We start from the raw sequence: 26,362 nt of genomic DNA, 5'->3' as shown, positions 1-26,362 counted from the left end.
AAAAAAATGTCTTTTGTAGGAGTATGGTGCATATATTATAAAAATAAGGGATATCTAGACAATAAAAACAGAGGTTATGTAGAGTACAGTGCCTTTAGAAACACAGCAGTTATATTTCATAATTTCCTATGTTTGGGTTGTCTCGATAAGAAGGCAGTGGTTCTGTTAATATTGGTTCCATGTCTGACGTGCTGCTGGCGACAACAAGGAACGAGGTACAAGACAGGGTGGTCGTGAGTGTGTGAATGAGGAGAGCGAGGGTTTGATGTAAGGGCATCCTCTTCTTCCAGACTTATCGAAGTGTTAAAAAATTCTGCTCCAAAGGTACCTTTTGTCCATCCATAATACAACATAATAATGCTGTTGCACTTATATCTGTACACAACAGACGACTGAAGATCGTTAGTACCCGATCCTTAAATTGAAAGTAACGCTGCAACATTCGATTGGCCGTAAAAAATACTCCGATCGTGGTTTGAGGGTAAAATTCGCCGGGAAGGCTTCGAATTCGGTTGCGGAGAGAGGTGCTCTGTTTACTTGTAAATATGTTGGGGAAATGAATACTGTCTCTGGGAACAGTTATTAAGGACTTGGGGGAATTACATTTTTTTTTTTTTTTATGTGTCCGACTCTGGACATAGGCTCCACAGCCTGCTATCAAGGCCCAGCAATCCTCCTACATACCATACCCCTCTACATGTCACCACTTCAGCGCTAACACCCACTGTCCATATTGAATACATGCTAAGGCTGTCTCATACAGGACTGGTGTATTGGTATTAGCGGGGGTATTTTTACAACATGTCGGCGGGACTTCTGGTAGATCTGTAAAGCCTGATTCAATGAAATTCAGATCCTTAAACTGTTCCCTGCCCCAGCCGGGATTTGAACCAGGGTCCACTAGAACTGCAGGCCGCCTCTCTACCGATTGAGCCATGCCTCCCCCAAAAATCATCTGATAAATTACCAATATGCCGGGAATCAAACCCGGGACTCTCAGGTGAGAGCCAGGCAGCATACCACTACACCACGACCAGGTGTATAATGTGCGCGCCTCTGCGGCTGAACCCCCAACCCCGCTACGGAGCCGCAGCCCTACTCCCATCCCAGGAGGACACCACGTCAGGCCAGGTGAGTGCGGGACTGGCCCAGAGCAAGACGGGCGCCGGGGCGCCCCGACCTTGTGTCCCTCCTCCCCTCAACCTACCCAACTGCGACGTTGCAGGAATGCGACACTACTTCTTGGTCGGACCAGCCCTCGGCAGAATCAGGGTGGGACTGCTCCAGATACAGTCCCAGGCAGCACCGCGGTAATGGCCACTGTACGTATCAGGGAGGGAACGGCTACTGTACGTCCCTCACCTGTTTCCCCCTGCAGCCCCACGACGACAGCCACAGTATGTGTTGGGGAAGGAACGGCCACTGTACGTCCTTCTGCTGTAGCCACATCTGGAATCCACCTCGGTGTGATAGCTATTGAGCACACACCGACAGGCAAAGGCAGAAGGAGCGGAACAGCCACCATGGCAACTGTACGCGTTGGGGAGGGAACGGCCACTGTACATTCCTCATCCACTTCCTCCTCCTCCTACGGGAGTAGCACCACAGTAATGGCCACTGTACGTACTGGGGAGGGAACGGCCACTGTACGTCCCTCAGCTACTTCCCATTGGGCAGGCAGACCTGTGGCAACGGCCACTGTATGTGCCAGGGAGGGAATGGCCACTGTACATCCCTCATCTGCCTCTTCCTCTTTCAGGAGCAGCACCGTGGTAACGGCCACTGTACGTACTGGGGAAGGAACGGCCACTGTACCTCCTTCTGCTGCTACCCCAAGGGGCTGTGGAACCATGACGACGGCCACTGTACGCATCGGGGAAGGGACGGCCACTGTATGTCCTTCATCCACAGTCTCGAGGGTTCTCCCGGAGGGGAAGGTCCCTTGCACGGCCTGCTCACTACTCCTCAGCTGCGTGGGATGCCCTTCTCTCTCTCCCTTCAGGTGTGGTTCCCCGGAGGTTCTGCCGTTTTAGGAGTGGTGGCGAGGTCCTGTTGCTGAAGGCAGGGTTCATGTCCTATCGTCTGCCCCTGGATGACGCCGGATCCTGATGGATGCCCCGCGGGAGAGGTGCTGCAGTCAACCCCTGACGGCGCCCCAACCTAGAGGCGACCGCAGCTCCAGGCCTTCCAGGGCCAGCCCGCGGACCCCAAGGCGGGACCGCTCCAGACCCACTCCCTGTCAGCCCTCTGCCAGGAGTAAGAAGCGGCAGGCCCGACTCCTGATGCTGTTTGGCCCCAGTCCCGAGGGACCCTTACCATGTTGAGGCCCACAAAGGAAAGGGCCTCCCTGCACCCCAGACCACACATGTGCCCGGACTGCAATGCCCCCGAGAGCTGTCCTGGGCCTTCTACAATAGGGCTTCCCAGAAGGGCCCCCTCCCAATCCCGGGCGTCACCTCTGTTAAACCCAGGCCTCAGTAGCCCAGTGATGACGCCTCCAACTCCCAGAGTCGTGCTAAAGACTTAAACAGTGAAAGTGACTATAATTGATACAAACAGTGAGACAGAAACAATACACAAAGGTCTCTACTCCAGTTTATTCAAAGTACTGTGTTTATGCCTAAGCTCTCCGGAACTAGGGTAATGTACTAGTGTGTGGCCAAGAGACTAACCTACCAAGTGCAGTCCAAGAGATAGAGTGTGTGAACAGTGTCGCCATGGCTATGTGATATTCTCTCGTGCATTGACTTAGGCATAAATACCGTGCCCATGTGATATGTTATGCTAGTATTAATTAACTTGTCACTTTACCCTATTCGTGTTCAGTGTATCTTGATATGTGTATTGAAAGGAGATTGTTCACTGACTCAGGCATCAATACCATGCCCATGTGATATGTTATATATGTGTATTGAAAGGAAATTGTACACTGACTCAGGCATCAATACCATGCCCATGTGATACGTTATGCTAGCATTGGTCACCCTGTCACTTTACCCCATCCATATTCAGTGTATCTCTGAATGTACAGTACACTGAAAGGGAACTGAACTGAGACAATAAATGTGTTAAGGTATACTGCCGAGTTTTTATGCCCTGTTCCTTTGTAAGTGTTCTACTTCCGGTCTAGAAGGAGGACCCCGCTCAGCCGCTGGTGTCTTTAGAGCAAGAAGTCGGTCTAAAAACATCCAGCATAACACTGGTGGCAAGTGGTGGTTCTGGATCCGATTAGAACACGGAGGAACAAGTAGGGAAATCTTACACAATGGCAGCCAAACCACACATTCAATTGCCAATGTTCAACCCTGAACAATACGACATCGATGTATACTTGGATATGGTTAAACCCTTATTAGACATAGGGTTTGATAACGACAGGGAGAAAATTGCAGTCACACTACCTAACCTGGGCAAAAGTGTGGCAACTATAGCCACAAAAATCGTTCCCGACATAAAATGGGACCAATTCACACATATCGTGAAACAGGCAGTTACGCCTTCCTTGGGCAGAGTTGTCACTCTCTCACAACTTGACACCCTCACATATGATGGTAGCCTCGATAACACGTTCATCCAGGCACGGTGACTCGTCACCGCCGCCTATCCTGAAGCCAGCACAGCCACTTGGGACCAACATATGTTCAATACCCTGCTGAGGATCCTCCCGAGCACAGTCAGGGAACTCTTTACAATTTATGACCCATCGGCAGACATGGACCAAGACCTGCAGCTTGTACGACGCCTCCTCGCCGCCTGCCCCACACCCCAACCTATACATGCTGTCAGTAAGTTTCCCACAACCTAGATGGCACCCCAAAAGCAATGGACGCCTCCACCACAACCCACTACGGAGCCATCTCCTGCCATACCCGGGACTCACCCTCCAAAGAAACGACCTAACCCCAGAGAAAACTCCAACTTGATATCCATTAACCCATGGGAATTCACTGCCTGCAGTCGCAGCTGCCCTCTGCATGACATTCGTGAGCAACTGAAAGCCATTCGACACAGGATGGCCCCACAAGGGTGTCGGAAGGTGTCATCCTTGGAAGACGACGCACCATAAGACGATGCTCCACCCCTAACTTATACAGACCCAGGGGAAGTGGAGCCCAAAGAGGGAGGCACCGTACAACAGATGGATTTTTGGGTCCGCCCCCACACCTGCCCATGGTGGCGGGGGCCACTTCACATAAATACAGACCCCCAGTCTATGACAAAATGAGGCTGAATGGGGTCAAGGCTAGACTATTGGTTGACACGGGAGCAGCCAGATCCTGCCTCTACTCACATTTTTACTCCCACCACAGCTCTGCCTTTGGCCCTCTTCTCTCCACCTCATCCAACCTTGTAGATGCAGGGGACGGCCCCCTACCTACCTGTGGGGAAACCCGGGGCCTGCAGACTGAAATCCACCAACAAGTCACCGCAAGACACCCCTTCATCGTCTTCGATTCCACCTGCCATGCATATGACGGCTTCCTAGGGCTGAACTTCCTACAAAAGCTTCACGCAAGCATCGACTGCCACAAGTGTTGCCTTCACTTTTGTCCAGCCCCCCCCTTTAACCACCCACGCAGCATGTGCACACACCCCCCACACCCCCATTCCTCACCACCCTCAACCACTCTGCACTTGCATCTCACCTCCATCCCCACCCCTCCCATCACCCACCACTATACCTCCTCACCCCCATTCTTCTTCTTCTTCCTCTCCTACCTCATCTCCCCCTCCAACTTTTCCTGCCACCATTGCTTCCGCCGTTAACATTCCCCCACACCATGAGGCTTGGTTACAATTAAACAGGCCCAGCGATACCTCCGTACTATTTTCACCCAGCTTACCATCCGGGTACCTTTCATCATGTTTACCCTCTCCCACATTCCTTCCCCCCCATGTCCAAGCAGTGCGAATCGCCAATCTCGCCACCATGCCACTTACCCTCCCTCGAGGGTTTATAGTAGGCGACATGGAAGAGGCCAAGCCTTGTGAGACACCCTCCCGCTCCCCCACCACGCTACCTACTCAATCTGACCACCTCTCCACCCACCAAGCAAACAGCCTCCAACAACTCCACCTGGACTTCCAAGACCTTTTTCCATCTCGCCCGGCAGACATCGGGCACACCACCTACCTCAACCACGAAATCCACACCACGGGACCACCCATCCACCAACCCTCACGACGCAAGAACCCTAAGCAGCGGGCAGAGGAAGACCGGCAGGTCCAGGACATGCTCAATGCCAGCATTATTTCCCACTCCACCAGCCCCTTGTCTCCCCCTGTCGTACTCGTTAGAAGAAAGGATGGCACCATGTGGTTCTGTGTTGACTACCGTAAACTCAATGATGTCACCACCAAGGACACCACTCCCCTACCCAGTATAGACGATTCCCTCGACTCACGTCATGGCTCTTCCCGGTTTTCCATACTCGACCTGCAGTCGGGGTACTGGCAAGTCCCCGTCCACCCAGAGGACAAACAAAAAACAGCCATCTTCACCAGCAACGGCAAACATCATGAGTTTAATGACCTCCCGTTCAGACTTTGCAATGCCCCAGCCACATTCTCCCGCCTCATGGAGTCAGTCCTGAGCGGCCTGACCTGGGAGATCTGCCTGGTGTATCTAGACGATGTCATCGTGTTCAACCAAACCTGGGCTGACCATCTCCACCGCCTCAAACAGGTTTTTATAAGAATACGTCAGGCCGGACTTAAACTCAAACCTTCAAAGTGCGTCCTAACAGAAAGATCCATCTCCTTCCTGGGACATGTGATCAGAGCCAAGGGCATCTCTCCCGATCCTGACAAATTGCGCGCCATCGCCAACCTCCCTCTACCTAAGGACGTCCATGAAACGGCGCCTTCCTCAGACTTACCTCTTACTACCAGCGTTTCATCAAAGGCTTCAACGACATTGCCAAACCCTTACACGATCTCACAAGGAAAGGTGAGCCTTTCGTCTGGAGAATTGCAGCCTTTAACACCCTCAAAAACAAACTCGTCTCAGCCCTGATTGTCACTTTCCCTGACTACAACCTACCCTTCCATCTATACACCAACGTTTCCATTATTGCCATCGGTGCAGTACTCGCCTAGGTGCAGGACGGACGAGAGCACATCATCACCTGTGCCAGCCACACTCTCAACCAGGCTGAGAGAAATTATGCTGCCACTAAACGTGAGTGCCTGGACATTGTTTGGGCTATGGATTACTTCCGATCCTATATTTCGGGCACCCATGTAGTCATCATTACTGACCATCAATCTCTCCAATGGTTGCGACAATCCAACATCACCAGCGCTCAACTGATTCGATGGAGAGAAGCGCTGGAGGAATTTGATTTTGAAATATCATACCGACCCGGGAAGCTGCACACAAACGCTGATGCCCTCTCCCACCTACCCGTCAACTCAGTCCGCACCAACACAGACCTCATCCAAATGTGGCAGGCCAAGCAATGCCCTCCCTGGATACCACCACAAACCTTTGCCAAATTACACCAACACGGCGAACACCTGTTTAACCAAGACGGCCACATTGTCCTAGATCCCAACACTGTTCATGATGCCATGCTTCACCTCCACGCAGACAACGGCATCCACCTCAGCACAAAGAAGTTAATACAAGTCATCAATGACATTAATTGGACACCAAACCCCTCCACCATTGCCAAAAACATCATCCAAACGTGCCAAGCCTGCTCCTTGGGTAAAGACACCATGCCCAGCTGGACCGGTGGGAAAAATCACTGCACACAAGCCATGGCAATTACTGTTGGTTGATGTAGTCAGGCCCTTAACACCCAAGGCAGGCTACAAATACATCATTACATGCATTGATGTATACTCCAAATTCCTCATCGCCTGCCCCGCAAAAGAACATAATGCAGTGACAGTAGTGGATGCATTGGTCCGCCACGTCTTTCCTTATTTTGGGATCCCCCAGGCCCTACATTCTGATAACGCCCCAAAATTCACAGGCAAAGTCTGGGAGGAACTGGCCAATCTATTCAGCTACCAAATATCACACTCTTCCCCATACTGGCCCCAGGGAAATAGTGTCTTCAAGAGAAGTCATCGTTCTCTCCATAACCAGGTACGGACCCGGACTATACAAACAGGCGATGATGACTGGCCAACCCATGTGAAAATTGTTCAGTGGGGTCTGAACACATGCCCTAGGGATGATGGAATCACCCCCCACGAGCGAGTCTTCGGGGAAGCCCCGCTCCTTCTGCCCCTCTGCCAACACCTCCAACCCCCTCCCCCACGCACCACCACCTCCAACCCCCTCCCCCATGCACCACCACCGACCCACTACACCACCTCAAGAGGCACCTCCACCACCTTCAACAACAACAAGATTTAAAGCCAGACACGATCACCTCCAACCCCTGCAAACCGGGAGACTCTGTCATCATGGCACGCTTACCTACCCCTGACAAAATTTCTCCCCAATTCGAAGGCCCCTTCACCATCATCAAAGTCCCTAACCCTTACCAAGTTATTATCCAACAGCATGGGCATACACGCACATGCCGTAACCGCCACGTTCACCCCTTCCAACCCACCCACAATTACATTCCGCCAAACCACGCACCACACACCTCCCGCCGTGCACCACTCACCTCCCCCCCTTCCAAGAATCATCCCACTGGTTCATACTCCTACTCCTTCTCGCCCTCCCCCTCCACCTCACCTGCCACAACACCTCCTGCCACTGCACCCTTACATGACACACCACCGAGTTCCTCTGAGTCCGCAACCTCACCAACCTCTCCTCCTACCACACCCCACACGCCCACCTCACCTCCTCCAACCCACCACTTCCAATCACCGACCCCTACCCCTACCAACACACCAACACCACCCCACTCCGCAACATGTCCCGCCATGACCATCGCGGAAACAACCACCCGCACCTTACCACCACGACACTCACCCTCCACCACCCTCACTCCCCCTGTCACCACCCCCTGCACCACCTCACCTGCAAACTCCCCATGTGCATCAACACCACCCACCACCCACACCACTCAATCATCCATACATGTCCACCCTTTACCCACCGATCAATACACGCGCCACCCCGCACCACCACCCACAACCGCCCATGACCAAAACAGGACTCCCACACCACCACATGCCTCCACAGCTTCATCTCCCACACCCACCCTCACTACCATCACCACCAGATCTGGACGCCTCTCACGCCCACCAACCAGATACACCCCTGTGCCCACTCCTACCTCACCAACTTCACCACACTTACCCCCACACACAACACACACCCCCAATACTAGCCCCATCACACTCAGCCTACATCAAGCAAGGTGGAAATTTCCACCGACTCATTTCCCAGGGGGAGCCGCCGCTCCTACCCTAACCTCCCCCATAAAAGGCCAAGGACCTCACCCCTAGCCAGCATACAGCCACCAACCCTGCACCAAGCACCACCACCCGAGATGAGGATCCAGAGGATAGTTTGGCATCTCCCACACGGACTGGGTCAGAGATTACGAGGGACACACCAGCTCCTCCGCAGCCTCCGCCACACCTCACACACTTCCACACTCCACCTCACACTCAACCCCCACCAAGAACCCAACCACATAACACATCACTGGACCGCCCTCCTCCAATACATCACACCTACCCACCAGACCTCCACTACAAGTACATACCATCTCCAGTCAAGGGGCCGTGACTTCTTTACCACGGACGGTGGTAATATGCGCGCCTCTGTTGCCGGACTCCCCACCTCGCTACGGAGCCACAGTCCTACCCCCACCCCAGGAGGACACAATGGCAGGCCAGGTGAGTGTGGGACTGGCCCACAGCAAGACGGGCGCCGGGGCACCCCGACCTTGTGTCCCTCTTCCCCTCAACCTACCCAACTGCAACATCACAGGAATGCGACACTACTTCTCGGCCGGACCAGCCCTCGGCAGGATCGGGGTGAGACTGCTCCAGATACAGTCCCAGGCAGCACCGCGGTAACAGCCACTGTATGTACCGGGGAGGGAACGGCCACTGTACATCCCTCACCTGTTTCCCCCTGCAGCCCCATGACGATGGCCACTGTATGCATCAGGGAAGGAACGACCACTGTACGTCCTTCTGCTGCAGCCACATCTGGAGTCCGCCTCAGTGTGATAGCTATTGAGCACACACCGACAGGCAAAGGAAGGAGGAGTGGAAATGCTACGACGGCCACTGTACGCGTGGGAGGGAACGGCCACTGTACGTCCCTCATCCACTTCCTCCTCCTCCTACGGGAGTAGCACCGCGGTAACGGCCACTGTACGTACTGGGGAGAGAACAGCCACTCTATGTCCCTCAGCTACTTCCCATTGGGCAGGCAGACCTGTGGCAAAGGCCACTGTATGTGCCGGGGAAGGAACGGCCACTGTACATCCCTCATCTGCCTCTTCCTCCTTCGGGAGCAGCACTGTGGTAACGGCCAATGTACGTCCTTCTGCTGTTACTCCAAGGGGCTGTGGAACCGCGACGACGGCCACTGTATGCATCGGGGAAGGGATGGCCATTGTACGCCCTTCATCCACAGTCTCGAGGGTTCTCCCGGAGGGGAAGGTCCCTTGCACAGCCTGCTCACTGCCCCTCGGCTGCATGGGATGCCCTTCTCTCTCTCCCTCCAGGTGTGGTTACCCAGAGGTGCTGCCGTTCCAGGAGTGGTGGCGAGATCCTGTCGCTGAAGGCAGAGTTCACGCCCTACCGTCTGCCCCTGGACGACACCAGATCCTGACGGACGCCCCGCGGGAGAGGTGCTGCAGTCAACCCCTGACGGTGCCCCATCCTAGAGGCGACCGCAGCTCCAGGCCTCCCAAGGCTAGCCCGTGGACCCCAAGGTGGGACCACTCCGGCCCCACTCCCCGTCAGCCCTCTGCCAGGAGTAAGAAGTGGCAGGCCCGACTCCTGACGCTGTTTGGCCCCAGTCCCGAGGGCCCCTTACCAGGTCGAGGCTCACACAGGAAAGGGCCTCCCTGCACCCCGGAGCAGACACGCGCCCGGGCCGCGACGCCCCCAAGATCTGTCCCAGGCCTTCTACAGGATGGCTTTTCAGAAGGGCCCCCTCCCACTCTCAGGCGCCACCTCAGTTAAACCCAGGCCTCAGTAGCCCAGTGACGACGCCTCCAACTCCCAGAGTCGTGCTAAAGACTTAAACAGTGAAAGTGACTATAAGTGATACAAACAATGAGACAAAAATAATACACAAAGGTCTCTACTCCAGTTTATTCAAAGTACTGTGTTTATGCCTAAGCTCTCCTGAACCAGGGTAATGTACTAGTGTGTGGCCCAGAGACTAACTTACCAAGTGCAGTCCAAAAGACAGAGTGTGTGAATAGTGTCGCCACGGCTATGTGATAATCTCTCGTGCATTGACTCAGGCATAAATACCGTGCCCATGTGATATGTTATGCTAGCATTAATTAACTTGTCACTTTACCCTATTCATGTTCAGTGTATCTTGATATGTGTATTGAAAGGAGATTGTGCACTGACTCAGGCATCAATACCGTGCCCATGTGATATGTTATATATGTGTATTGAAAGGAAATTGTACACTGACTCAGGCATCAATACCGTGCCCATGTGTTATGTTATGCTAGCATTAGTCACCCTGTCACTTTACCCCATCCATATTCAGTGTATCTTTGTATATGTACAGTATATTGAAAGGGAATTGGACTGAGACAATAGATGTGTTAAGGTATACTGCCGAGTTTTTATGCCCTGTTCCTGTGTAAGTGTTCTACTGCCGGTCTAGGAGGACCCCGCTCAGTTGCTGGTGTCTTCAGAGCGAGATGTCGGTCTAAAAACATCCAGCATAACAATATATTTTACTGAAAACTTTGCCAGTCTATGTTTCAGTAAACTTTTGGAAAACCATTCTGAGAAAGGATTTCTTTTAGCAATTCAGTTTCAATACATAGGTTTGGATAACTGAAGTAAATGTGGTACGCACGTGATGTATTCATTAGGTATGAACGATGAAAACTTCGTGCATAGACCTGTATATGTCGGCTTCCGGTAATCTGAAACTGTAAAGGAGTCACCAGTTCAGAGAATTGTGATATCCAAGAATGGGAGGGGTTTTTCTTTCCCTGACTCGAATGTGAATTTAATATCACGAAGATTACCATTAATGTGATTTAAAAACAGAGGAACATGGTCAGGGGACTTAAAGATTAAAATATAGTCATCAGCGTACCGTATGTAAAAGTAAAACGTTGGTCAAAAACTTTGAGGGCAGTCATTTAACCAGTGCGTTGATTGAGGGCAATCATTGAGCCAGTTCTCATGACTGTAAACACCGTTTCAGCCGGGACGAGCTCATGACACTTAATGGCCTTTCTAGAGACCCAAGTTTCATCATTATTAAGCCCTATAGAGGTAATGGTGTGGTTCTACTCAACAGGGATGATTATGTTTCTAAAACTGATACCATGTTACAGAAAAAAATCAAAGTCTGGACAACTGCATGACGACGTTTTCCCTCTACTCCTGCAACATGAAGATAAAGTAAATAGCTTACCTCGCACTTATGATTGGACGAAGTCTTTGCTGAAGACAACGAAAACTCTTTGTATCCCCATATCAACCTGGAATTATGTACAGTCTACCAAAAGTCCACAAGGATAACTACCCTTTATGTTCCCGTCTGTCAGCCATCGGAACATTTGATTATGATATATATACCCATATTTCTACACCCTATTTTGTCCTCTGTGACTACTAATGGATATTCAGTAAAAGACACATTCTTCTTCACTAAAGAAATCTGCGAACTTACCATCGATGATAATTCTACCATGACCAGTTTTGGTATCACGAGTTTTTTTTTACAATTATACCACTCAAAGAAACTGTCGACATATCTGCACTTGTATCATATTTCGACGCATGTTAATGGTTTCGTCAAATCCAAACTCAGGTACTTACTCGCCACAGCAGCCACTGATATTTTATTCATGTTTGATGGTAAGTGCTGCAGACAAAAGGACGGTGTTGCTAAGGGTTCGCTGCTCGGCCCAACACTAGCCAACGCATATTATTATTTTTTTTTTTTTGACAGTAATTAAATGACCTTCCTCAAAGTCCTCCTACGTTTTACAGACTGTATGTAGATTATTTTTTAGGTCCCTACTCCACACACACACACACACACACACACACACACACACACACACACACATATATATATATATATATATATATATATATATATATATATATATATATATATATATATATATGAATGTCAACCCTGAGTCAGTTCCCTGTCCACTGACACTCATTTACTCGTACTCTTTACAGGGACAGGGACAGTGCTGGTGAGGGTAGGGGATGAGAATGATGTGACACCCAAGTTCTCGCGTCGGGAGTGGCTCTTGAGAGTTCACGAGACAGTCGCCCCGCTCACCACCATCGCCTTCCTTGTCGTCAACGACCCTGATATATCCAATCACTTCAACTTCAGGGTACAAATTTCAGAGAGCTTAGTCAACCTTTTGTATGTGTGTGTGTGTGTGATTTGCTGCTGCTAGACATTTCTGGTTATCCTCAATAAAATCCTCTGAATATGGGTAATACTTTACCTCTTACATAAAGCCTCTTATAATTACTGAAGGAAATACGAAAGAGTTTTATCAGTCATGTTCTTGGTGTGGACTGTCTTAATTTTTAAAAGTTATTTCCTAAACAACTATATCCAGATTGGGAATGGATTCTTCTATTGGAAGGTTTGGCTGTTCCGTCTGTTTTCTAGATTAACAAGTCGTCTTTCATTTTTCCTTTATAGATTTCTTTTTTCCGTCCTAAACTGCAGGAAGCTAGGAAAAAAAAATGCATCGTGGTAAATGAGAACTGTAACAGTGTGAGCAGTGAATGTAATGTGTGGTTGTGGAATGGGGAAATGTTATGTGTGTTAGTGTGTGAGGAACAAGGCTGGTAGTACGGAACGGTTCGGAATGTTTTTCCGCATTCCGTACCTGGCTGCAATGCCGTACTGTAATTTCATACCGTCCCCTCAATTATTTTTCCGAACCGTACCGTACGGAAAAATACCGTACAGTAATTCCGTACTTTTATCGTACCATAAGTAAAAGTAAATCACATCAATATAATCCTCTATTTATGAAAATTTTATTAGAGTGCATGTGTGGACGTGGCTATGCAGAAAAGGGCAAAAATATATAAACTTTTTCAACAAACTTCATATTATCCATAATGAAAAGAAAATATTCATACCTCATGAAGAATTTATTAAATTTTGGGATGGATGCAGATCTATATCCGGATCCTATATTCACGGATCCGGATCCAGATCCTTTTTAATGGCAATGGCACTGGCGGAGGCAAGTGCTCTCTGAGTGCTTTCTAGTATTGGTAGAGTTGCTAACCCAAGAATGAGCGAACCAATCTGCATGACGAACAACATCATACCACCAGCTTTAGCTACGTCGCAAGGATGTTCTCTGATTTTTGTTTTAGCTTTGATGCCGATATTCCTGAATCCTTCTAGTTTAATGCATTACTGAGAAATGAGAAAAGAACTAATGATGATGATGATGATGATGATTTTAAACTTCCCTGGTTTTATGTCTGAATATTGTACACCCAGTGTATTAGTAAGAAATAGGGTTACAACAATGATGATGATACTAATGATAATGGCTATATAAGGTAGAGAAGGAAAGTAGACGATCAAAAAGACCATAAAAAATTATATGCAGGAACAGACAAAAAGAATACACACTAACACTTTTTTTTTTTCTGGCCTATCAACCATTGGGGCTGAAGCCCCTGGTCATTAAGGCCGTATATATATATATATATATATATATATATATATATATATATATATATATATATATATATATATATCACTAACACGTTTAAGTAGCTGATCTTGTCACTGAATATTGAACACAGGGCATTCGGAAAGCATTTGCGGTCAAATGCTGAGTTGTGGCAGTGTGATGTTTATGCAGTCTAGCAGTACTGTATGTTGTGTGGTAGTATATGATGTGGTAATGTGATGTGTATCTTCAGTGTGAGATGTGTCAGTGTGAGATGCGGCAGTGCGAGATGGAACAGTGCAAGGTGTAGCAGTCTGATGTGTAACTCTATGAGGTGTAACAGTAAAGTATGCAATGAGAGGTCTGGCAATGTGAAGCGTGGAAGTTATGCCAAAGTGGATTTGTTTTAAAGACTAAAAATATTCAGGTGTGAAGGAATTTGTGTACTATTTGCGGAAAAACAAAAATCCTGTCACTATAAACCATTTGGTGAGACACGATATAAAAGCAGCACATCACCTGCATTGTTTTTCAAGCACCTGTGAACTTTGGTGCGATCTCTGCTAAACCCTCTTACTAATGGTATACCTTTCTTTTATTTTTCCTATATACACATTATTATTTCTTTAGGAGAGACTTTCCTAGATGCAGAGATGGGATATACTCTTCAGTAACCCCTTCGGAAAGAGAGGCTTTTTCTATGTTTAAGGAAATCATTAGGAGTTGTCAATAATAAATTATGCCATCATTGTGTACATTAGAGATTCACCCTTTAACTGTGAGGCCTCTAGTCTTGCCGAATAATATCATCTGGAGGTGGCAAGAATAAATAAAAATAAAATATAAAAAACAGTCATGCTTAAGGGGTAAATGGAGATAATTTCCAACACTTTCATTACAAGAGTTCTCGCGTAATTGAAAAAATCACATTTATAGTCATGAAAAGGTTAATGGAGAATGTTGTAGTCCTTTTACTATAACAGATCTCCTCTAAACTGAATACATTTGCTTGGCAGAATCCAAAGAAGAAAATCAGGGAATACTGTAAAATCATCTGTGTTTTTTCAGAGCGTGAGGAAATTGTATCAAGCCTCTCCAGTTATCAAGTCTCTGCTTAGTTGAATAAAATCGTCTGTTGGTAGCATAGTAAAAAAGATTCCTCATAGTGAAGCTTGAGGGTCACTGGTCTCCAGATGACCGAGGAGAGCGAGCTTTTATATCAAGCTGATCTAGTCTGGGAAGTCTCTCCGAGGTAGAATACAATATTCTGCCAGTAGATATGTATGTGATCTGTAGGGTGTAGTTGCCAATTTACATTCTTTCGAGACCAGGCATCCCACTTGCCATGTTGTATTGGTGCTACCACATGACTGTGTTCCTCTCTAGCATTAGCGAAAGGAATCAAACAAGCGAGGAGGGCATAAAGGAATCAAACAAGTAGTGGAGGGCATAAAATCGCTGTTGTTCTTGAATTCGAGGAAGGCCTCCTATACATTCTGAGTCTATTAGGGGTATATCTAACTCCATTCGTTCGAAAAATCATGCTTAAGCTGAATGAAATAGATGGAAGCAACGCTGAAATGTAGAATACCTCATTCACTCTCACGGCAAGAATGCAAAGTCGTGGTTGTAGGAAACTGTATAAGACTTAGCTCTGAGGCAGGAGTGAGGATCTTTGGTTACAAGTGAGATCGATCCTCCAGTCTGACTACACTTGGCCATCAACCGAGGTGAAAGGGGTTAGGGATCACTGTTAAGTTAAAACAATCTCATTCTAATTGTTTTACTTTTCTCTCACAAGGATTTGCCGTAACAGCCTGTTCCTTAAGACTCAACAGCTCTCCTACAGGTCACACAGCTTTACATGCCATCACTTGTGTACTAATACGCACCATCTATACTGAATATAAGCTAGGGTTCTCTCATTCAGGAATGGTGTCAAGGGTTTTGAGAGGGTGTTGTCTGACATATCAGTGAATATAAAGTCACTAGTGATCTGGTGTTTTCAGATCGTCAATGAGAGCGGGCCAGGATGGGAGAGGTTCCGTCTGGTCAGTTCAACTCACGGTAGTAGCGGGGCGCTCCAGGCTGTGTCAGCGCTGGATTATGAGGACCCTCTCCAACGCCAGGGCTTCAGATTCCAGGTCCAGGTTACTGACAAGGTAGACACAGCTGTATATTAGGTACATTTAGGTTAGTTCAGGTATGGGTAGAGTCACTTTGTTTTAAGTCCAGCACAGGACATTTCAGATTCGGTTAGATTAATATAGGTTACCTCACGTCCCAGCAAATTAATTCAAGTTACTTCATCTCAAGTTAGAGTCAGTCAGATTATTTAAGGTCCGGTTAGATTCCGTCAGGCCATTTCCGGCCTAGCTAGATTCTCCCAGGTCATTTCAGGTCTACTGTACTTAGATTCAGCCTGGTCACTTTAGTTCTTGTCGATTCAGTCAAGTAATTTCTGGAATAAGTTGGCATACTGAGAGCACTCCAGGCTGCATCAACGCTTGATTGCGAAGGCCCACTCCAACGCTAGGGCTTCAGGTTCAGGGTCCATGTTACTGGGAAGATGCACACTCAGGAATTTGGATGCATTGAGCAACGTGATATCAGTTTCGGTTTATTTAAATTTGCTGAGGTTGGATTAGGTTCACTTACGTCCATTGAGACCCATTCAGGCAGGGTTATAACTTTGCTTACGTCCACTTAGGTCCATTCATAGACAAATGCCCTTAGATCCATTTGCATTCACTCAGGGATAGCCTAGTCAGGTATGCTTACAGCCAGTCAGGCCTTGTGGATCCATTTAAGTCCGGTCTCATCAGTCCAGGCTGGTTCAGACCTAATTAGATCTATTTCACACTTATACAGAACATACAAAGATTATTCATGTTAATTAAACATAGGTCTAAGTCAGTTTATATCAATACTGGCCATTTGGGGTTCAGTATCGTCAATCCACATCCATTCAGCGGCAGTTAATTCCACTCAGGTTCATTTATATCCATTCAGTTCAGAATAACTGGTCACATCCGTCAAAGCCCTTTTACATAAGTTTACGCCGTTTAAGCTCCAATCAGATTCATTTGCATCCGGCCATTCAGTTAGGCCCATTTAGGTTTATTTACATCCATTCAAGCCACCTCACTTTCATTTAGATCAAATCAGGTGTATTCAGGCCTCCCCCCCCCCCAAACCTCCCGAATTTCTGAGACCTCCTAACTCACCAGATATCTTCACTTAACTTACCAGATCTAACCTAGTTTGTCAGATCCCTGCACCTTCCTAACTTAGCAGATTACCCAACCTTCCTTACGTATCAAGAATGTTTTTTTTATCTCAGAAGAAATTACAGTTCTAAATATCAAAGTGTTTGTTCCACGTGCCAAAGAAAGTTACTCCTGCGTATATCAAAAATAATGTTGCTAAATTACATGGAAAGTGCTGTTGTATAGCACAAGTTAGGTTGCTGTTCTAAACCACTAAGAAATTAGCCTTCCTAGATACCAAATAACATTTCATTTCTAAAATTAAAAAGAAAATTGCAGTTCTAACATTCGTATGCCTTTAAGACACTTCCTAAACACGCAAAAATCAAAGGACCTTCGCTCTTTTCATATCAGAGAAAATTGCTTCTTTAAAAATCAGACGAAATGCTGCTATGAAACTCACAGTGACTGTAAAGAAAATGCAGTGATTAAGATTAGGGAAATGATGAGTTTGTGCAGTGGACCACCTTACTGTGTCAAAATGGGATAGTGTTGTGATGATGATGATGATGATGATGATGATATTGATGATGATGATGATTTACTGATAGTGGGATATGGTTGTGATGATGATGTTTATGATGATGGTGATGATGATAAAGCGAACATGGAACATGTTGATGATGATGATGGTGATGAAGTGAAAGTGGGACATGATGTTGATGATGATACTAATGTGGGTAGGGTTCTGATGATAATGAAGACTATGTTGTAGCGAACGTGGGATAGGGTTGTGATGATGATGATGATGATGATGATGATGATGATGATGACGATAATGAAGTGCAGGTGCAGCTAGGTTGAGCAGAGGATTAGATTCATGTAAAGTAACCTGACGAGGATGGGGTTGCAATGATGATTTTGATGGTGATGATGTATGGTATATGGGATAGGATTGTGATGATGATATGTATAGATTATGGGGTAGGGTTATGATGATGTTGATGTAGTGATGTGTAGGCAGCGAATGGGTGGGCTGATGCGGATGGTGATGGTCGTGTGGACTCGTCTTGGGTGTTGGTGGAACTGATGGATGACAACGATAATCCACCGCGCCTGGCCTCAACCTGGCGTAACCTCACACTGCCCGAGGATACCCCGATTGGTTCCTCTCTGGCCACCTTCACTGCCACCGACCATGATCAGGTGAGGGTAGCAAAAATATAGTATGGAAATCAGCACCACAGCCTTAGAGAAGCTGACCCTTTCACGTAACCACAGTCTGCCCAAGGATGCGTTGCTTGGTTCCTGACAGTCACTGGTTACCTTGACTGCCAGCAGTCAGGGAAGAGATTCTCGAATATGTATACCATCGATTCCTTGCCATAACTCAGATTTGTTCCTCCAGGAAGAACTGGCAACATGGAAAGTTTCTCCTATTCTCTTTCTCTGTCCATCTACCCGAAACAAAAAATAATTGTGGCAGTTTCTCCACTCTTAACTATAAGTCATTGTATTGTTCTGTCCTTGGCCAAGGATGAAATGGAGGGATACAATGGAGTGGAGAGATATATGAGAGAAGAGGGTGTGAGCTGGGAGCAGGGCAGTGAAATGGCGGGGGACAGGGCGACATGGAGGCGATTTGTTTGTGGGCACCCCTTTCGGGATTAAGGCGTCTGGCAATCGATAAATAGATTTTTCCATATGTCGAACAAATTATCATATCTAACATCGTCAAATTTCTCAAGAATTAGAATAATTATACTAGATCTCCTCTGAGTCGTCACTTATTGAAAACATATGTAGTTTCTTTAATAGCTCTTCTCAGGGCAAATCTCCACTGATGGAATCGTTTTGTGGCTCTGAGCTCCACTCTCTTGAGCCTGTCATCGTCGATAATAAGATCCGAGGACCATTGCTGAACACAGTACTCTAGGTGTGGTCCAACTAATGACGTTTTATCATCAAAGTTCCTTGCGATGAAGCCGAGCATTTTGTTTGCCTTCTCACTGGCTGATTTTCACTGTTTTGAGTTTTTGAGATAACTCCTAAGCCGTCGCTCCTTTACTTTCGTCAGTGGGGTATTGAACATGCATATTCATATTCAATGTTTTTATCTCGAAAGTGTATTACCTTACATTTGTCTACATTAAGTTTTATCTGCCATTTTTCACACCAGTTTATTAACTTATCAGGTAGTATTGTATAGATTCACAGTCTGCTTTCATAATTACTTTGCATCCAATTTTTGTGTCATCTGCAAACTTCGCTGCCTTAGAAGCGAGTCCATTTTCTAGATGATTGATAAAAACAGTGAAAAGAACTGGTCCTAGATTTGACCCTTGAGGAACTCCGCATGTTACTCCTAGCCATTCTGAAGATTCATCATTTATCAGTACATGCTGCCTGCGATTCGACCAATCACCAGTCCATGAACATAACTTGTTAGAGAGGTCATGGCCTTTAGTTTTTCCAGTAGTCTTTGATGGGGGACCTTATCAAACGTTTCTGAAAATCTGGGTAGATGACATCCGATAGTATTTTTGCGTCCCAGTTATCGTTTACGTTTGCAAAAAATTCATGCAGATTTGTGAGGCATGATCTATTATTACGAAATCCGTTCTGATTTTCTGTTAAAAAGTAATGCGTAAGGAACAAGGTAATTTTATCTCCAATAATTTTCTTTCCAAATTTTGCTTAGTACTGAAATTAGGCTTGTTGAGTGGTAATTTGTGGCTCGTTTTTTAATCGCCCTTTTTAAAGATAGGTGATATATTAGCGAGCTTCCATTGATTAGGTACTCTACATTCAGTTAATGACTTACTGAATATTTTTGTCATAAGAAAGGCTACATGACTAATATTCACGCAATGGGCAAGGAGATAATTATCTGATGAGGGTCATTTTATTTATTTGGGTCGATTTTCTAAAGATAATTTAACACTTGGCGTCCTGTCACTTTGTTGGTTGATCACTTATCCTCTCCTGGTCCTCAGAACACCGATTGAGGGATGGGAACTTTTACATGATTTTCTTTTATGAAAACACTGTAGAATGAGTCTTTCAGTAATGTTGCCATTGTTCGGTATCATGGACGAGATCGCCTTCCGAGCTTGTTAGAGGGCCTATGATATCCTGTACATTTTCCATACTCATATAAGGAAAAAATTATTTAGGGTTTGATTTTGCTTCACGATAAATTTTCGCTTCTTAGCCCCGTTTAGTTTTCCGAATAATATTCGTATATTGCCGGTGTGGTATAAAATATTTGGTCTCGTCATCGTGATTTCCTGTATATTTATATTTTTATTAGCCTATATGCTCTTCTCTTGCAACCAATGATTTCTTCAGTATTCTTCAACATTGAGGCCAGTTTATTAAGGTGATTATTCGTTTCGGGCATTTTTCTGTATATTTTTTCGTTTGATAAGCATCAATCGATTAGTCAGTATATTCCACAATTCTTGGACGTTGTTGTAGTAACTTAATCTAGTTGGTGTTGGAAATGTCCTTTCTCAGAATATGGAAGTTTTTTTTTTTTTTTAAGTTAGGAAGTAAAAAGATATTTATACTGGTTTTACAGTTAAGGGTAGCTTCAAGTCTAATGATATTATGATCGATGTTGCTGTAATTATCACCAGTATCACAGAAATTGATTGGATATCTACCTGTTGCTGGGGCAAGGTCAAGAATATTATTACTGCGCATCTGGGTATTCACGGCCAGACTTAAAAATGCATCGTCTGTCAGTTCTAACACCCAATTCCCTTCGTCTGCACACAAATTTTCCAGTCAGTATTCGGATTATTAAAGTCCCCAAAATAAGACAGTCGTTCTTTTTATTTATTAATGATTTTATTTCATCATACAAAATTCTATATTTTTCGTCTAACTAGGTGGTCTGTATATTATACCGATTACATTGCACTGATTATACTCGTCTTACACTGTATATAACCTAGTCATTTCTGCCCTCATAAGGTGAAGGCCTGCTCTACCATAAAAACTCCTTTCATGACTAAAATTGTCCCAAACATCAACAAACATCACACCCTCCATTCTACACAGACCATCTAGCCCACTATTGACTCCAATAATTATGTTCAGGAACATCAAATCTTGGTAACAAGCCACAGACAACTTCTTACGATGTTCCTTGAACTTCCTAATAAAGTTCCTGTACTTCCTAAGAATCTCCAGTGGCCTGACTGAAGCTACATTGTTAGTCCCTACCACAGTGACAAAGACCCAGTCCTCTGAGGTGTTGCTGACTAAGTCATCAGATCTCTCAGTCACGTCCTGTATCCTACGCCTAGGACAGAAATATCGCTTCCTTCTAGACCCCTTAACACAAAACACATTCTCAACGAGTCCCTGACAAGTATGAGTATAGGCTCATCCATATTTCATCCTCTAGTACATGAAACCTGTTTTTAATAGCCACAGTCCTGCTACTACTACTTGCCTTATCCTTGCACCCTCCCTTGACTGACTGGAAGCCAACACTATCGTCTACCCTGGTCTCAACCTTAACTAGTCTAGTTTCTAAGTTTTCTGCTTTGTCTGAGACTTCTGCTTGCACTTCCTGTACATGCAATACCTTAGCACCCATCATTCCAGCTTCATTCTCCCAACCTTTCAATCTATCTCTTAACGTGTCAGTTGCTTCACAGTTTTTCCTAATTTCTAAACTAAACCTACTTACCAACTCACAAAACAGACAATAAGTGTATCCACCTTTCTCTTTCACCATGAGGTCCCTTATAAACTCCGAGGTAGACACACAGCAGGTGAATCACAGGGCAGGCGCCATTTAAAGGGGTTAGGAGAGCTCTGAGCACGTCTTTACCAGAGCAGGTCAGAGGTCAGACTAAGAACAAGTCATAGGTCGGACTGAGAGCAGGTTAAAGGTCAGACAGAGAGCAGGTCAGAGGTTAGACTGAGCACGGGTTGTATATCTCGGGTCTAGGTTATGTAATTGGGGTCAAAGGAGGTCTGTGCCTAAAATGGCTAAACCTGACTTGTCTATCTATCTATCTATCTATTGCCAGACGCCTCAATCCCGTTTGGGGTGGCCACAAACAAATCGCCCTGTCCCCCGCCATTTCACTCCCCTGCTCCCAACTCACACCCCCCTCTCTCATATACCTCTCCACCCCATCCCTCCATCTCATCCTCGGCCTCCCCCTCCCTCTTTCCCCCTCCACCTCACTCACATACACTCTCTTCGTTAGTCTTTCACCCTCCATCCTCTCCACATGGCCAAACCACCTCAGTATGTTCCTCATAACGCTTCCTATCACATCCACATCAACACCACAACGCTCCTTTATATCCTCATTCGTCAGCCTGTCTCTCCATGTGACTCCACAGGCTCCTCTTAAATAACTCATTTCCACTGCTCTCACTCTTGACTTGTATCCTTCCAACAACGTCCAAGCTTCACTTCCGTACGTTAGAGTTGGTATCACAATACTGTCATGTAGTAACTTTTTCACTTCCATGCTCACTTCCCTGTTTCTTATCACTGCTTTCAAAGAACCAGCAACCTTTCTTCTCTGCTGTACCCTTTCAAGCACTTCACCCTCCAAACCTCCATCCTTACTCATCACACTACCCAAGTACTTAAACGTACTCACATTTTCCAATTCCTCACCATCCAACCTCGCTGTACATTCACTGACTTCACCTCTCTCAAAGACCATCACTTTACTCTTCCCTACATTCACCTTTAGATTCCGTTTCTTACACACTCTCCCAAACTCATCCACCAAGCCTTGAAGCTCCCCTTCATCTTCACTCAACAACACAGTATCATCTGCAAACAACAGCACAGGGAGTTTCCAAACACTATCCTCTCTCACCAGGGCCACTCCAACATCCACTACCCTACCTTGTACCTCTTTTATTACCCCATCCATGTACAGATTGAACAACCATGGAGACATGACACATCCCTGTTTCAACCCAACTTTCAAAGAGAAAAATTCACTTAGTTCACCATCCACACGCACTGCAGCCTTCGCACCATCGTACATACTCTTCACAGCATTCAACAACTTCCCATCTACTCCATATATTCTTAACACTTTCCACAATCCTAGTCTATCCACCCTGTCATATGCTTTCTCCAAATCCATGAAAGCCGCATACAACTTCTTTCCCTTCTCTAGAAACTTTTCCATTAAAGATCTGAGAATGAATATCTGATCTACACAACCTCTTCCCTTCCTAAAGCCTCCCTGTTCTTCTCCAACTAATTCCTCTGTTCTTTCTCTAACTCTGTCAATAAGTATCCTACCATACACTTTTCCTATTATACTAAGAAGACAAATGCCCCTATGATTACCACACACTTCTTTTTCCCCTTTTCCTTTGTACAAGGGAATAATTATACCTGACTTCCAATCCTCCGGGACTCTACCTTCCTCCCAGGCCAATCTGCACATCTTCCACATCCATTCTACTACTATCTCTCCCCCATGCTTCAGCATTTCACCACACACTCCATCAATTCCTGGGGCTTTCCCTGATTTAACTTTCTTCATTGCTTCCACAACTTCTATCCTACTGATTTCTTCCTGTCTTCTCACCTCCCTCCTTCTCCCAGCCATTCCCCAGCCACTTATACTCGCATTACTTCCATCCTCTACGTTCAACAATTCCTTAAAGTGTTCTCTCCATCTGCTCACTTTTTCTCCCTTCTCCACTAGTAATCTACCATTTTTATCTTTCACTCCCCTGCTAACTTCACTTCCACCCTATCTTACTCTTTTCACCTCTCTCCAGAACATTTTCTTACAGTCCCTCCACTTTACACTCAAATTCCTTCCAAATTCCTCATCCACTCTCTTCTTACTCTCTCTTACTAATCTTTTCACCTCTCTCTTTCTTTCTACATATACCTCTCTCTTCCGTCTCTCAACCTCTTCCACGCCCCTATTCCTCATCCATTCATTGTATGCTTTCTTCTTTTGTGCCACAGCCTGTTTCACCTCTTCAGTCCACCACGCTGTTCCTTGCACCCCCCTCCATCTTCTCTTCCTTCCACACACCACATCACATGCTGCACATATTTCTTCTGTAAATATTCTACACACACCTTCCACGTCCCCCATCTGCTCCAATTCATATTTGCCCAATCGTTCCTCCACTTCTCTCTTATACTCTGCCTTTTTCTCATCCTCTTGTAACCTTTCCACTCTCCTTGCAACTACTCCTTCCTCTCCTCTTTCCCTTCTTCTGTTCCTCCATCTTACTTGAACTTTAATTCTGGCCACCACCAAGTAGTGGTCAGAAAGTCCACTCCCCCAACCTCTATAAACTCTTGCATCCAATATACATCTTCGCATCCTTTCATCCACACACACATAATCAATCATTGCCTTCCTTTCATTCAGTTCACCACCCACCCTTCTCATCACTCGCCATGTATACCTGTGGATCATTTTATGCCTGAAGAGGGTATTGGCTATCACCAACCCCCTCCCAGCACAAATGTCCACTAACGCACTGCCATTCTCATCTATCTCAGCAGGCACACCCCACTCACCAACTATTCCATCCACCTTCACATTCCCAACTTTACCATTCATATCACCAATCAAAAACACTCTCTCATTCCTTCCAAACTTTTCCATGCACACTTCTACATTTGTCCAGAACTCTTCTCTCACTCTTCTAGCACGATCTTGCGTTGGTGCATACACACACACAATCGCCCACATTTGTATTCCAACTTTCAACTTTACCCACACAATCCTTGATCCAACTGATCCATACTGTCTTATGCTCCTCTGACTTGTACTTTTATATTTCACCATAAGAAATGAATGCCTGAATACGGTTAGAAGTCTGTACTTCTTCCTTTCCCCCTCCCCCCTCTCCGTCAACGTTAGTTGAAGGAGGTACTTATTCGCCTTTGTTTGTTTGCCCTCATGATATATCAGACAGTTATTGATGGATTTCAATGACATTTTGTGGATTTGTAGACAGTGCGCCAAGGAAGAATTGACTGAATTTTGGTGGTGATCTGAGTAAGAGTCCCTGTTCGGTAGTTTTTTGTTTGTTTGTTCACAAGATATCTCAAAAAGTTATTGATGGATTTCGCTGAAATTTTGTGGATATGTGGATGATGGGTCAAGGAGGAGTTGACAAAATTTTTTTGGTGATAAAAGTTGTCTGGTATAGGCGTTGGTGGAGATATTTGCTGTCTGGGTAGGAAGAACAAAGGATGTGGTGGTTGGTTCCTACAATGCTGTATAAATGGCCAGAGACAAGGATAAGGTCAGGGTAGTCCCTGCACTGCAATAGGTTTCCTCTGTTTATTTATCTGTCTGTCTATGTGTCTACCAATCATGCTATATATCATTTACTTTTTAATCTACCCATCCGTCTGTCTGTTAATCAGTCTACCTGTCTACTTGTTAGTCTGTCTAAATAGCTATCTATTTCACTGATGCCTCTCCCCTTTCCAAAACTCCCACGTGAAAAATGGTCATGCCGGAAGTCTCATGGCTGCTCTGTTAATAAACATCTCATTTTTTCTCTTAGTCCTTGTTCTTCGATGTGCATGAAAAATTTTGTAGACCAACTTGAGTTTGTGATTTTCGTGCAAGATCATACCTGAGTGAAACAATTACTTCATGGGGTGATGCACAGGTTAATTGTATTGCAAGAGTCAAAAGTTGCCAAATAAAATATTTCGAGTTGTTGTCACTATTTGCAGTACAGTGGAGGTATTCATAAAACGGGAAATTATCGGCTTCATGCATGAAAAGTATAATGTCGTATGGCAATGAAGTAAGGACAGTAATAAAGAAGTCATCAGGTCTGAATGTAAGTTTATGAAAATGGTGAGATGGATGTGAAATACCATACTGAGGAACAACAGTATGTGCAGAATTAAGTGGGTAATTGGGTGTTGAGGGTAATAACGAGGTGATGCGTATGGGGAGGCTGACATGGTTTAAAGATATAAGAAAAAATGTTTAAGGATAACTGCATAAGCCATGCACATACTGAATGTGGAAGGGAGAGCCATTGTGAGCAGACCAAGAAAACTGTAGGATGATCCATGATGGGAGCAATACATAAAGGACATGACATTGTAGTCAGAGTCCATTCAGCTTGGAAAGCAGCCACACGTAAACAAGGTTAACCCATGCAGGCATGGAACTCTGGCTTTCAGAATGTGTGAATGCACAATAAAACAGATTGGCAAGTAAGTCAATGCAAGGACTGCCTCGACAACAAGAGAAAAGTTAGTGACCATGAGGCTCTCTCATATGCTATAAAAATGTCTTCATCAGTTAAACAATCTCTCAT

General features: G+C 45.8%; 1 protein-coding gene across 1 annotated transcript in view; it reads left to right on the top strand.

Moving 5' to 3' along the window:
• Positions 1-26,362, top strand: part of LOC145416647 (putative neural-cadherin 2) — a 139,226-nt gene that overhangs the window by 61,568 nt on the left and 51,296 nt on the right. Inside the window, 3 exon segments of the mRNA XM_080285582.1 lie at positions 12,343-12,506; positions 15,836-15,988; positions 18,056-18,241. Coding sequence (XP_080141708.1) covers positions 12,343-12,506; positions 15,836-15,988; positions 18,056-18,241 — 503 coding nt within the window.

This window comes from Coenobita brevimanus, chromosome 107 (assembly GCF_032717465.1).
Source record: "Coenobita brevimanus isolate Jiangsu-jjx chromosome 107, ASM3271746v2, whole genome shotgun sequence".
Classification (NCBI taxonomy): Eukaryota; Metazoa; Arthropoda; class Malacostraca; order Decapoda; family Coenobitidae; genus Coenobita; species Coenobita brevimanus.
Note: the sequence above shows the minus strand (reverse complement) of the source record. Positions and strands in the feature narration are given on the sequence as shown.